The 14,012-nt window shown below is 47.6% G+C and overlaps 1 protein-coding gene across 1 annotated transcript in view; it reads right to left on the bottom strand.

Moving 5' to 3' along the window:
* Positions 1-14,012, bottom strand: part of RNF145 (ring finger protein 145) — a 540,629-nt gene that overhangs the window by 335,293 nt on the left and 191,324 nt on the right. The window contains exon 2 of the mRNA XM_069653917.1: positions 9,239-9,453. Within this exon, the coding sequence (XP_069510018.1) occupies positions 9,239-9,453 (215 nt within the window). The remainder of the gene's footprint in view (positions 1-9,238; positions 9,454-14,012) is intronic.

Below are 14,012 nucleotides of genomic sequence, written 5' to 3'. Positions count from 1 at the left end.
ATTCCTGTGTGCTCAATGTCCAATACCACCGTGATGGTGTGGTCCGACGCCACCTTTCCTTCCTGCAGGATGTCCAAAACCTCGACCAGTTTGTCATCGGGGAGGAAATCCTGGAGCAGAGCCATCTTGTACCAAAGCTCCCGGTCATATTTGGCCATGATCGCTAAGGTGTTGTTCACTTTCACTGTTGTCGCCGATGAGTAGATTACTTTTCTACTCCTGGAATCCAATTTCTTCCCCTTGTTGTCCAGGGGAACAGATGAAGATGACGACGAACTTGACGACTTCTTCCGGGCGGCCGCAGAGACCACCGAGTCCGGCGACATTTGAGACTGCAGACACTTGGGCACAGACTCCAGAACCCGGTACTTTTTCTCAAGCCGGTCTCTGTTCGCTGGGGCTCAAGCAGGGTTCTTCAGCAGTGCCAGCCCTTCATCCCAGACGTCTTTCAGGAGTAGTACCGACAGGATAGTCTTCCTCTTCGCCCCCCGACGTTGGTACATGAAGCCTTCCTTCTCCTCCGGGGTGAGCTGGAAAAGCTCTGACGCCCGGGCAATCATGGAATGAAACGATCCCACTTCATCCGGTGGAGAAGCTCTCGGCGCCAGTGATGCAGGATCTCCCAGTCCTGCGTCCATCGTTCGTATCGGTCATCGCTGTGGCCGTCCCGTACCACTGGGAGGGGGGGGGCTGGGTGGGGGCTTGGTGTAATGCTTACCTAGCCTCCTCGGCAGTGGAATGCCTTCCCAGCCTGTGGACCTGGTACCTTGGCACTAGGATTCTCTGTTAAACAACAATAGAAATGCTATAACATCTACTAACGGAGATTGTACTGCATGAGATGTATATTCCTTAAATCCCTCCCTTCTCACCTGTGTTTATTTAATGTGGAGCTCTCATCCTGCTTTTCTACAGGGGTGCGTTTGGGATTAAGAAACAATGGTGGGTAGCTGATGTATTCTATTGCTTCTTGCCTTGAAATGTCTATTTTTCAAGAATGAGTCTTTGGGTAAGTAAGTTGGCAAAAAAAATGGGCTTGAATAATTTCCTACGTTGGAGAGATCTCTCGTTTTAATAATTTGCTCTTTCTTCTCTTTTTGCAGTTTCTGGGGATTTGGAATAAGAATGACGACTGCGGACGGCCGGGCAGTTACTCATGAGAAAATGTTTTAAAATGTAGGTTCGTCTATACGGTGTAACTGCAGCCTTCAAGGAAGAGCGTGGAAATAACTGAGGTGAAAAACCTGAATCTTCAGGTATGTAAAAGCTTATTAAATGTCTTCTTTTACCCACAGTTAAGTTTGTTTGTCAATTAAATACCTTTTGTGTTTGCAGGTTTTCGGAAAGATGAGGAAAATATCTTTGGAGGATGCGGTGGCTGTGAAAGAAACTTCTGCTGAAGATGCTGCAGCTAAGAACGACAACTGCTGACGGAAGATACTGCGGCTATTATTGAAACTTCTGACTGAAGGTAACCACTTCAGAGAATGACTTTGGTCAGTTAAGTCTTTTCTATAAACTATTGTATTCTGTAGTTTTCTGTAAGGCTAATGTCTCAATTTTCTCCTTTCACAGGTTCTGTGAGGAGAAACGCTGGCAGCCTTACCCACTGTCAGCAGAAAAGACGCAAAGCGTGCGTTCCAGTGTAGGCGGGGCTAAATAGCTCCCTCAGCAATATGAATAGAACGTGCTGCAATGTGTGAATTGATTTTGCGGCGGCCATGTTTAGTGTATAAAAGTTACCATCTTTGGCCTGCTGACTGATATAAGGTTCTGGGTCTGGCCTGAATGCCTGATTGATGGCTATGCTCACTGACTGGGATCATGACAGCGGGGGAGGGCAGCAATGGTTACAATGGAGGTACAGGGTGTCTCCTCCTCTTTGCCGGTGGTTGCCCTGGTGTCAACAGGGCCGCTGGTGCTGGCAGAGCTGTCGGCAACCTCCTCTGAATCGGACACCCGCGTGTGGAATGTCAAGAGGATATGCTGCAGTAAGTCTCTAGTGAGAACCTGGGTGACGTGGTCGCTAGGCCCAGCGCCCATTTCGTCTCCGTCGCCGGTATCGATGTCATCATCGCCTCCGGCGGGCATCTCTTAGACATTCACATCGTCGCCTTCACCACCGTGGATGGTGTGGATGGAAAGCATCTCTTCCTTGTCGGACGAAGAAATGTCTGTGCCCTGCAGTTCTTCTCTGCCCCCCTTTTTTCAGGTCGTGAGGGGTCGGTCCCAGGCTAGGCTCTTATACGTAGTCTTTTCTATCAGCTTGAACGGAAACTCTCGCCTGGCAGGGGACACTCTATGGCTGCCGCCGGGGCACCCTGGACGTGGTCAGCCCCTTTTGCCTTCGAAAGGGAGGCCACCACTATCTCGATCGAGGAGGATGATTCGGCCTGGATCCCCTCGGCCTTCACAGGCAGGTCGGCCATTGTAACGCTCACCTGATTCCCACGGAGGCGCTGATCCCGGCTGGGCTGCTATCGTTTCTTCAATTGAGAAGCGTAGAAGTCGGACGACTCTCAGGACTGGGCTTCCTCTTATCGAATGTCTGACTTGCAGGGTAAGTTTTCTGCAGGTGGAAGAAAAAGGGTTAATCACCGTTTGATGGGATTCCTTCTCCCACCAATCGCCAGTTTCTCCCACAGCCTAGCTTTGTACTTGTCTCGGCGAGCTCTCACATTAGGCGTATAAATGCTGAGCTCTCCATCCTGCGTCTGGTGCAGGGGTGCATGGATTCCAGTTACGTCACTGGATGAGTTCAGTGTTGAGGCTCAAGTTTTTTGCGGCCTTAGTTGTGGCACTGGTGCTGGGATGCCGAAGAGCGATGCTGCCGTTACTGCACGAGCGGATGCCTGTAAGTATACTGTAGTCTTTAGGCTTTAAAAGATGGGCACCTCAATAATGTCCCTTTTCCTTTGTTTCAGGCCTCGGGATGCTGTGGGCGTAGTTTTCCGTTGCCGCTGCACGTGCCGATGCACGTAAGTATAATGTTCGTTGGCCGCTTTTAATGGCACCTATAATAATGTCCTTTTTCTAGTTTTCAGGTGCCGGGATGCTGCGGGCTTTAAATCCGTTGCCACTGGACGTAAGTATAATGATCGTTGGCTGCTTTTAATGGCACCTCTAATAATGTCGTTTTTCTAGTTTTCAGGTGCCGGGATGCTGCGGTTGATGCGTCCGCTTCTGCGCGTGCAAAAACTGGTAAGTTAAGATGAATGCGACTGCCTTCACCCGAACCCCTTTTTAATTATGTCCTTTGCCTTTCAGGTGCAGAGAAGCTGCCGAGGAGAAGGCCGCGGTTAGCTCCGTTGCAATCACGGATGGATCAGGTAAGCGGGCGCGGCTGCGTGCGAGTTGCACTTTTCTAACCTTATGTTTATTCTTTGCAGGTTTTGCCGGTGACTGGATTCCGGGATCTGGTAAGTATTGTTCTGTGTCTTTCTTCATCCACAGGTTGCTGCGCGGAAGCTGAAGATGACTCTGGACCAGGAATGCAGGAGCCGACTCGGTGAGCGTCCTGCTGCTGCTGCAGAATAACGCGAAGCACGTGTTTTCCATCGGGCGTGGTTTAAATAGCAGAGAAGTGCTTCCAGTGTGTGTTCTTCCACTGGTTCCACCCAGGTAAGAAAAGAGTTCCTGAATGGAGGGAATAGTTCCTCCCAGCCCTGATGGCTGGGGACTTCAACCAGACTGGATTGTTCTGGGTAAATATGCAGCATGGTCTGCCTCAGGTAAGTCCACCCAAGCATTATTACACTGTTTATCAATATGAGCGCGGCGTCTATGGCGCCGGGACTGAAACCCTTCATGAGCCAGGCGCCAAAGGCGCCAGGACACTGTCCAAAGGGCCCCTGTAGGGGTCTGCTGGGTCCGGAGTAGTGGAAGACGGGTCTGCTTCCGAGGGCGCTGGGCCAGTCCTGGCCCCTCGGGAGTAGCGCCCATGACAGCCATCTTGGCCTGCTTGGCCTTCTCCAGTCTCTCCCGCAGCTTACCCGGGGCAGCTGACTTCCTCTTGTATGAAAGACCTGGAGCGGTGGCTGGAGGTCGACTGAGATGATGAACGCGCCCTGACCATCGAGGGACCCGCTGTGCTTGGCCTTGTGTTGGGCTCCCACGAATGGAGCACCCTCAAAGGACTTAGAAGCCCGCTCAGGTTGGGTAGATCCGGAAGAGGCATGCCCCTGAGAATTGCCCGGGGTACAGGCCTTGGTCTTGAGCCACGCCGACAACTAGAAGTGTCGATCCCTCATCGTTCGCTTGATGAAGCCACAGCAGACCTCACAATCTTCTTTATGCGCCGGGTGTAGACAATACGGGCACTGGGAATGCTTGTCATCCGAACAAACATACCGCAAACCGCAGGTGATGCACAGCTTGAAGAGGGAAGCTCCGTCGTTCTCCTCTGACATGATCCGGCACGGTATAGGCCTGAAGACTTCTGGAAACTTCCAAGAAGAACACTTGACGATTTCTGCCCTTGAGGGGTGATGAAAGGTGCTGAAAAACTGGTTGCTGTTAATCGGAAGGATAAGCGATGGAGTGCACGGGTTCAATAGAACCAAAAACATTTTCCTAGCAAAAAAATTCAGAAAGCTCGAAGAGCGAAGGACTCCCAAAACTTGAAGGTGTGTAAAAATCTGAAAATGGCTGCCAGAGGAGGGGCTTAGGCAGAGGGCAGTCATTGCTGGGGGGCAGTATGAACTAGAGCTCAATTATTGGTTTATTGGAGAAATACAGTTTAGAAACAAAACAAACATTTTTCTTTTACAGAGGAATCCCAGCCGGACGACGTGGAATATTCATGAGCATGTGCATCGATGCCAGACCCCATGATGGAGAAAGAGTGGCTACAGACGGCACCCTTCTTTCAAGATTCGATACAGGAGGCAAAACGTAGCAAATCACGGAGAACTAGGAGCGTAGCAAGAGAAGAGGTGGTCGAAAGCACAAAGGATCGCAGCAGCCACCATTGACTGGCTCCCAGAGGGATCTGAGGCTTCCATCCAGGCGGAAATCCAAACTGATTCCACACTGCATAGAGCCAGAGAATAGGCGCTTAGTGTCGAAGCCAACCAGAGACCTACTGGACCATCACTTAAGGAGAAAGGTAGTCTATATTTTGAAGTTATTAAGGAAAAGGACGGCAGTAAACTGGAACACTTGCTAGTTCCTCTCCGCTTTAGGAAGTTTCTGTTACGACTCGCCCATGATGAACCAACGGGGGCGGGGGGTCACCTGGCTGCTAAGAAGACGGTGTTGAAGCAGTTTTACTGGACCGGCGTATACAGGGAAGTCAATGACCATTGCCAGGCGTGTGTCATATGCCAGAAAACCAACCCTCACAAAGCCCCCCTTAAAGGAATGCCGCTGATCAAGGAACCCTTTCAACGTATAGGTATGGATATTGTCAGACCTCTCGACCCTTCCAGCCGTAAGTATCAGTAACTATTGGTGGTGGTGGATTACGGCACTCATTATCCCGAGTCGTTCCCAATGAGAGGAACTTCCGCTACCCAGATTTGTGACCTACTCATTCTTTTTGTCGCCCGGGTTGGCATACCTAAGGAGATTGTCCGTGTACCATCCCCAGACAGACGGATTGGTTGAACGTTATAATAAAACTATAAAACAAATGCTGAAACGAGTCTCTGCATCTAGCTGAAAGAACTGCGACCAGGCCCTACCTTGGATCTTGATGGTCCTTGAGGACACCCCTCAGTCCTTGACAGGTGTTTCTCCCTTCGAACTGCTGTTTTGACATCACGCTAGAACCCTGTTGGACCCAACTAAGGAAGGTTGGGTAGAAGGAGATGACCACCTTCTGGCCATGTATGTAGATGAATTACACACCCACCTAGATGCCTTGAGAAACCTAGCACAAGCGTATCTAGGACGAGCAAAAGAGAAACAGGAGTACAACAAGCTTCAAGGCCGGAGACAAAGTACTGGTGTTGCTTCTGATTAGTAGCAATAAACTGCTGGCCCAATGGAGAGGGCCATGGAGAGGGCCTTACACCATAAAGACTGTATTAGAACCAGTGAACTATGCCGTTGACCAACCAGATAGACAAGACACAGATGAGAACTATCATATCAATCTCCTAAAGAAGTGGAAAGACCCGGCAAAGAACATGTCTTTTATCATTTCCGAACAATCCAGTACTGAACAGTTCCACAATGGTGAACCCTCTGGTCTACAAGACGTACAGTGGGGTACGGATGTGACTCCCCAGCCCAAACCGGAGGTTATTTGGGCCCTGAAACCCTTGGCTGACGTTTCTTCTCTAACTTACCTGATAGAACTGACCTAGTGGAACATTCTATCGATTCAGTCTCCAGAAAAACCATACGGATGAGACCCTATCACATTCCCGAAGCAAAAAGAGAAGAGGTACAAAGAGAAATAGATGAGATGATCAAAATGGGCATCATCAAACCCTCTTCAAGCCCCTGTGGTCCTGGTACACAAACCAGATGGTTCTATCCATTTTTGCATGGACTTTCATCAGCTTAATTCTATTTCTACCTACCAAGCCCATTTCATGCCCTGCATAGATGAACTGTTGGAACGACTGGGGTCAGCACAGTATATGAGCACAATAGACTTAACAAAAGGGTATTGGCAGATAACCCTCTGGAAGGAAGACTGACCAAAACTTTGTCAGTCCAAGGGGACTATATCAGTTCACAGTCCTTCCTTTTGGTCATCAGGGTGCTCTTGCCACCTTCCAATCCCTTATGGACAAAAACCTAGTACATCATGAATCCCATACATCGGCTTATCTGGATGACTTTGTGTTCAGTCGTACATGGCCTGAACATCTGAACACCTTCCTAAGGTGGTTACAACCTGGGAAAACAGTGGTATACACATCAATCCGAAAAAGAAAAAAATATGTCTTGGCAAGTAACCAGACCAAACACCTGAGATACACTGTGGGGGGGGGGGGGGGGGGGGCGGTGTTACGTCCCCAAGTGAATAATGTTGAGGGCATTCTACGACTACCTCTACCCACCAACAAGAAGGCTATACAAGCCTTTCTAGGTTTCGTGGGATATTATCTTAGCTTTATTCCTTTGTTCTCCACCATAGCGATGCCACTCACGGATGCCCTGAAGTCATACCATTCAGGCAATCTCACACTGGACAATAGGGCAGTGGCTGCTCTCTTTACGCTCAAGAGCACCCCTTCACTTCCAGTATTAAGGTGTCTGGATTTTTCACAACACTTCTTCCTACAAACAGATACATCCGGAACTGGCATGGGTGCGGTCCGCTCCCAGGGATCCACGGATGACTTACGGCCTGTGGCTTTCATTAGTCAGAAGTTGCTTCCTCACAAAGTGGCCTATTCAACGGTAAAAAAGAAGGTCTAGCTACAAGTGGGCCATGTAGTCTTTGTGCTATCTGCTGGGACATCCCTTTACCATGTTCAATGCCCAAGCCCCCTGTAGGGGCTGTCGACACAAAGACGCCAACCATCATGTTCTACAGTGGTTTTTAACCCAGCCATTTAACTTCCATACTCTACATGACCCGGCTTCCTTCCAGATTGTCCCGGACTATCTTTCACAATCTGCTGACTTGCTTGACCGGCTAGGTCCTTCTGTGGGGGTTTGTGACAGGGTACCACTGCATCAGAGTGGGGTGATACCCGGCCAGAGGCGATTTACGACTGTTGAGGACAACAGAAAACAGTACAGCTGAGAGAACGGAGCGACGATGCAAGGAAAGCAGTCGGCTACAGGTTTGCGTGGTGGTGTTATCAGTCCGGGGACTGAGGCAGGCACTGAACCCGAAGAGGACAAGCCCACACATTACCTTGAGTACCAGAGAAGGAGAACGAGACCTAGTCTGCATCTGGACCAAAGCAGTCAAGGACCACACTTACCATGGGTCGCGGCATACTGCAGAATCGAAGTACAGCCTTCATGCTTGCGGCAAGAACCGTCACGCCCCCCCGGCCACCAGATGGGTGTAACAACAGAGGGAACAGGGAGTTGGTATCCCGGCATCACAGTAGCTGAAGCAGTGGGCTATGGCGGCCCTGGAAATCCATGGGTCAGGAAGGGGGCAGGGATACATTATTTCACCTCTGCAGCAACAAAGAGCATGATTGGTCAAAGGCGCAAGGTCATCCTATAAAGTCCCGCCGAATTATTACTAAGGAGCATTCTGTCTCGGATTCTTGGAGGAGACATGTTTCGAACGAGGAAGGACTATATCCCTGGGCCTATTAGAAGTCTTGGTCAATGCAACCATAAAGAAGAAGACAACCTTACTTCCATCAAGGAGGGACAACTTGCCTTATTGAGTTCATCTTGTTACGTTTTACCCATCAAGCCGATTGCTGAAATAAAGGATGTTTTATTAAACTGCATTCCAGTTTCCAGCGTTGTCTGTCACAAGGACCTATAAATTGCTCCGGTTTTATTAGTCATCATGCTTGCTTTTTGAGGGTGGGTTTTTAATCCCAATCCTTTCGTATATCGGTTCTGCAGGAGTTAAACCTTTGCCATTTGCTATTCATACTCTAAAGGGGTTTACCCAATGCCACTTCCTATACCTCCTTATTGTATCCAATATACCCCCTTCAAAGGAATGCACAGACATGTGTGCAAGGTGTTGCTTCTTTTTGGGTGCGGGGAGCAATTATTAATTGTTAAAGATAATCTGTACAGTGGGTCAGTCTTTACATGAATCAAATTAAAGACTTAACAATGAAAAGCTAAAGATAGCTCCTGGGAATTAGGCAAGCAGTTAGCAGGCGCTACCTCTGGATAAACAGTGGCTAACTTTGGAATGCCAACTTCTACATGTGATGAAAACTATGCATTTGTGACCATTGCATAGGACCCAATATGGTTTAAATCTCTTCTAGGTGTTTTATAATGCACCTTCATCTAAATTCTCAAATACACCAAGTTACTGCAATGTAGGTCGATTGTTTGGTTCCCCTAGGCCGAACTGTGCCACAACAAACTCCTGATACATTTTTATGTAAAGGTAACTTGGCTACTATAGGCTACAACCGTAAACTAAAATGCTTCTGGTAATTGTAATCCCTGCTTTACCTTTTTCCCCAGATGCAGAGTGATGCCATCTACTCCCATTCTGGCTTGATAAGATTCTCACTCTATTCCTGATGTGGTCCCTTAGCAACATACATTTGTTTTTAACATAAGCGGACAGGCACTGCAACACATTTCTCTTCAGAGAGCATAGCGTTCCACTTACCCACGTAGTGCATGTTGAGGGCCAGGTATTTGGACTGGAAGAGAGGGTTGTTTGTCAGACTGCTTCTTTGGATGTGTTGGAAGAAGGAGCTTACATCCCACCGATACAGTACATCGAGAAGCATGATGCTAGGGACTCGCAAGGCCACGTTCAGAATTGCCTCCAACCTCTCCTTTGCAGCCATTCCACTTGTTTCCTGGTGAAGCTGCGGCAGACTTTCCAGGAAAAAAGCGAGAAAAGACAACATTAGATTATTAGTGGAATTGAGAGAAAAGGTAATACTTCTGCACAGGTGGGGTGAAAACAAAAAGACACTTTAATTGTACATGTGGTGACTGTGGGATGGGAGAGCTTGAGCAAACCAGTGAAAAGGCGGGAAAGAGAATAATACTGCACTGATCAGTGTGGGAAATAATACATTACTGTGCAAAAAGGGGGACACAACCTAAGTTACATCTCATTAAATCGCCTAATAGTTTACTCCGCCCTCCACAGGAACCTGTTTAACATGCAGGGCACAACATACGATCTAAATGGGCCAGTGGGTTCAGTCCCACCAGCACTATGTGAGTGAACCCTGATAATGTGATTGTGTTCAGCCGACCGTCACTGCAGCAGGGATTGAACCCATAGAGCCATTGTAATTATATCTTAATGAGATTGCAACCTATGGTCAAATAATTACCCTCAGATGTCTGCAGCTGTCACCTTAACTAGCAGTCAACTTATCTGAACAAAAAGTGTGATAGGGTGAGCTGTAATGGACTCTGTCCCAGGCTTAGCTACCTTTTAGAAGCACTAATATGTAAAAAATGTAAATGTAAAGATGGCCCGTCGGGACATTGGCTATGAAGGCTACTGCGGGTTACATATCCAAGTAAATTTGATAGATCGCAAGATTAAAGGCTATGTCAGGAAAGCCTTGTACGTGACCAACGCTGCCTCAGCTAAATCTAGCGTTTAGAGGCAGTGCCTGCAATGAAATCGTGCCACTTGAATTATTTCAACCATCTTGACAGTACTCCTGTTATCATCCATGAAAGGAATGAGACGGTCATACTTGTACAGATTAGCACTTTTGAACTACAATGACTGCATGCAGTGCAGCATGAAAATGGTTTTCCCCAGAGTATGGCTTGTGACATCTCGAGTACACGTTGAGGTTTTTGAGTATGCAATCAGGAGGTCCCTGTGTACATGGGGAGAGATAACAGCAAACGGAGGGGAGAGAGTTGCATAAAGTGAGCACCCCGTCTGAAGAGGTTAGATGGTTGTGCAGGGATTCTGGGCAAATCAGGGGAGAAAGTCCCTGAACACACTTCCTGCCAGAATTGACTAACCGCTGCTCGCTCTATGAAATCTAGACTTGCCAGGGTTTTGGGCAGGGAGCATCAGCATACAGGGTGCAACATTAGGTTACCAAGCCACTGCAGGGGTATAAAATACCATGCAGAGCTGCAGAATGTATAAAAGGTAAAACGGCTTGGTGATTTGCTGTTGCAGATAACACTGCCAATTTCCATTTGATATTTGTATCACTATCACTGTATCCCAGGCAGGATGTTACCTTGAGCTGGGGGTCTTTCCTATAAAGACAGTTGTATGTTCCCCTCCTTCCCACAACAGACTCCCTGCTTTCTTTTCCTCTCCATCATCGATTGTCGCTTCAGACAGAATTCAGATAATTGGGAACGTGGAGTTGGACTAGTGATAAACTAGTGTTGAGCTGGCGATGGATCTAAGAGAATACTGGAGGGCCAAGACGAAATATAAAAAGGCAGTGGTCCGGAAAAGGTGAAAGCAAAAGCAGCTGTGGAAAGTGGGGAGTCTGAGAAAATTAAAACATTCTTTAAAACCTGCACCATTTTAACCTGCAAACTGAGTTAAGAGTAAGAGTAGCACCAGCCAATACAGGGGTGCTCCTATGTATCTATGTAATCTAACAAAACAATCACAGATTGTGTTGAAGAAAATGCGGTTGGCAAATATTCACACTAATTACTCGCTGTTAATAATACTGGCTTGTCAAATTGTTAATTATATACATTCAATTAAAAGATCGATGGCAATCATTCAAGGGTGCAACTGGTTCAGCAGAGTTAAAATATAAGGCTGATAATACATATAAAGGGCCATCATAAATAGCAAGGCAATGGTAAAATAGCCTTCTTACAATAAGAGTACAAAGCAGAGCTTAAGTACACCAGCCTGGTTTAGGGAATACTTTGTTCAAAATACCTGGAAGGGCAATGACCCCAGCGGTTCTACAAGCCCAGCCCAATTCCATCAGTGCTGGCTTTGGATGATTTCTCTTTAAACAAGCATCAGTGCCATCCACCCATAGATTCCGGCTCACCATCGTGAAGGGTCTCAGACGCTCTATGAAAAGGACTAAAGGCCCTATAAATGGGAATTCAGCAGAGCTGGAAGGACCCAATGTGACTATTGTAAATGCAGAAGACATTTTTGATTAACTTGAACAATGAAGAGGCTGAGGTAACCACCTTAGTTTTAACCCAAAACTCTTGGATCCGTGTCCTCGTCACTACACAAATACTTGGAGAGTAGGGGCCGTTAGCATTGGTTTACAAAAAGGAAAATAAAAATAAATGTTGCATAACTGCTGAATGCTGCAGCCCCCACATTCAGAGAATAACTCGGACACCATCCATGTGTCACACAATTAAAAGGAAAAGAAAGCCAATGCAAACTAAAGACATTACAGCGAGATAGCGTCAAAGCACAGGGAAGAGACATGGGAATCACCAATTTCCCCTACTACTTACTGGAATCCTGATGCCTGTATATGTACGTGTCTGATTTAGACTTCGTGTCCCTCCCAAAATAAGTGGCAGGTAATAAGGTCCATGGTTCCAACAATGCATCTTCATACTTCATTGAAGTATAAATTAAAACAGGGGATGGCTTGGCCTACGATACCTTGCAATTAAAACGTTACTCCAAAGGCTTGAAATTACCAGAGGATAAGCCTTGTGTAGTTAAGCCACAGGATCTCATAGATCACACTGTTCCATAACCGGCAATACTCACAAATATTCCATTTGTTACATGTAGTACCTCACCCAGGAGTGATTCTATCGTCAGACTTAGTTGGTTAGCCTATTTGAGAACCCCCAAATCATCTCTGAAATGATGAAGTAATATTTAATTCTGAATGTACTTTTAAGATAATTGTTAGGCAAGATTGTATGCAGTACCCTTTGGGTGCACTAAAACAACCCTGACCTGGCAATAAAAACCCAACCTTTGGTATAAGTCTGTACTACACAGGTTGGTAGCGTGTTGAGCAGCCATGCTTATCACAAGAGGGTTCAATGTGAGCAGTAGGGGAGTTACAGCGATTCACAGTGTCAAGTATTCAAATAAACTCTTACACACAAGGTTTCTTGATTAAACAATTATTAATTTATTTAACAGTCAGTTTGAGTAAGCCTTATATATTATTAACACACAAATACACTCCAAAATACACACTCTTAGTTTCTCCAAATCAGCAGATACCCATTTGGGATGGCACACAGACACTTCCTACACCCTCAGGTGACAAAAATCTAGGACACTGTGGACATTAATACATCACTGTTGCATCTAGAGCAATACTTACGAGCATGTAAATGAAAAAGGTTATTAGAAAAAAAAACAAGAGATCTCACAAATATTCTGAAGCAGGTAAGTACTTTTGGTAACCCACAATGCAAAGTAAGTTAACCCCTTCCTGCAAGCAAGACAGAAAAACACAGTCAGAGGGAAGAAGTGTCATTCAGGGAGCCAGGCCAAAGTCAATTGGGAAAAAGTCTAGGTGAGCTGAAGAAATTCTTGCAGGTAGGTAAAAGTCTTGCACAAAGTCTGTAGAAAGAAGAAATCAAAGCAGGGCCACGGACTGGCCACCAGGGGGCGCGCGGATGTGGTCTGACTTCGCGTGAGCTCCGCTACTTTTGGTCGCTAAGAAGGATTGAGCCCCCACTTTGACGACCCCCCAAGATTCTACGTCGGTGTGCTGCCAGCAGAGAGCCTCCCCCACCCCCCCCGTTTGGTCGAAATCCCGATCGAAAACGACCCCTGCAAACCGGAGATATACGTCCATCAAAAAGACATCACACAAAGGCTTCGCGGCCCGCTCGCAAGGAACTGCGCAACGGTCGGAAGCGGACCCTAGGACTGCCGAACGAAGGAAGCCTGAAAGACCTAGAACCCTGACCACGGAATTCGCACTCCCAACGACGTCCCGCGCCGCAAAAGGAGCGGGACAGCCTCGGTCTAGTCGGCGAAGTTTCCAAAGAGCGGGACCGGGCTAGGCTAGGCTAGGCCCTGGAACAGCGCTGAGCGGGGAGACGGTAGGCCCGCCCATCCCATCCCATCTACCCCGTGAACAACGGCGGCATCACCACGCAGCGGCGGCTCAGACCCCTCGCGCCCTAAATGTTTCGCCTTGCACAAGAACCAAACACCCCCAAAGCGCACTCCGGGTAACCCATTCGCATTACTGAACCCGCACCCTGGGCATATCAGCAAACGTACGACGGACACACCTTCCAATGCCTAACTTACGGAGAACACCAACATCGAAGTGCAGAGGGTAGGGCCCCCGATCCAGGGGCATGTGCCTCCTCTGACCCAGACTCCGTCTCCCCATCGAACAACATTGGTGATACTAAGGAACTTTCGGAGAACCAATGGACATTAGGGAGAAACTAGCCACATTCTCCTACGTCTCGACTTCTGCCGAAAACTGTGCCCATACCATGGCGAACCC

The sequence above is a fragment of the Ambystoma mexicanum genome, chromosome 3q (genome assembly GCF_040938575.1).
Source record: "Ambystoma mexicanum isolate Mex_15411 chromosome 3q, UKY_AmexF1_1, whole genome shotgun sequence".
Lineage (NCBI taxonomy): Eukaryota > Metazoa > Chordata > Amphibia > Caudata > Ambystomatidae > Ambystoma > Ambystoma mexicanum.
The sequence above is the reverse complement of the archived record's forward strand: the minus strand, read 5'-3'. Positions and strand labels throughout refer to the sequence as shown.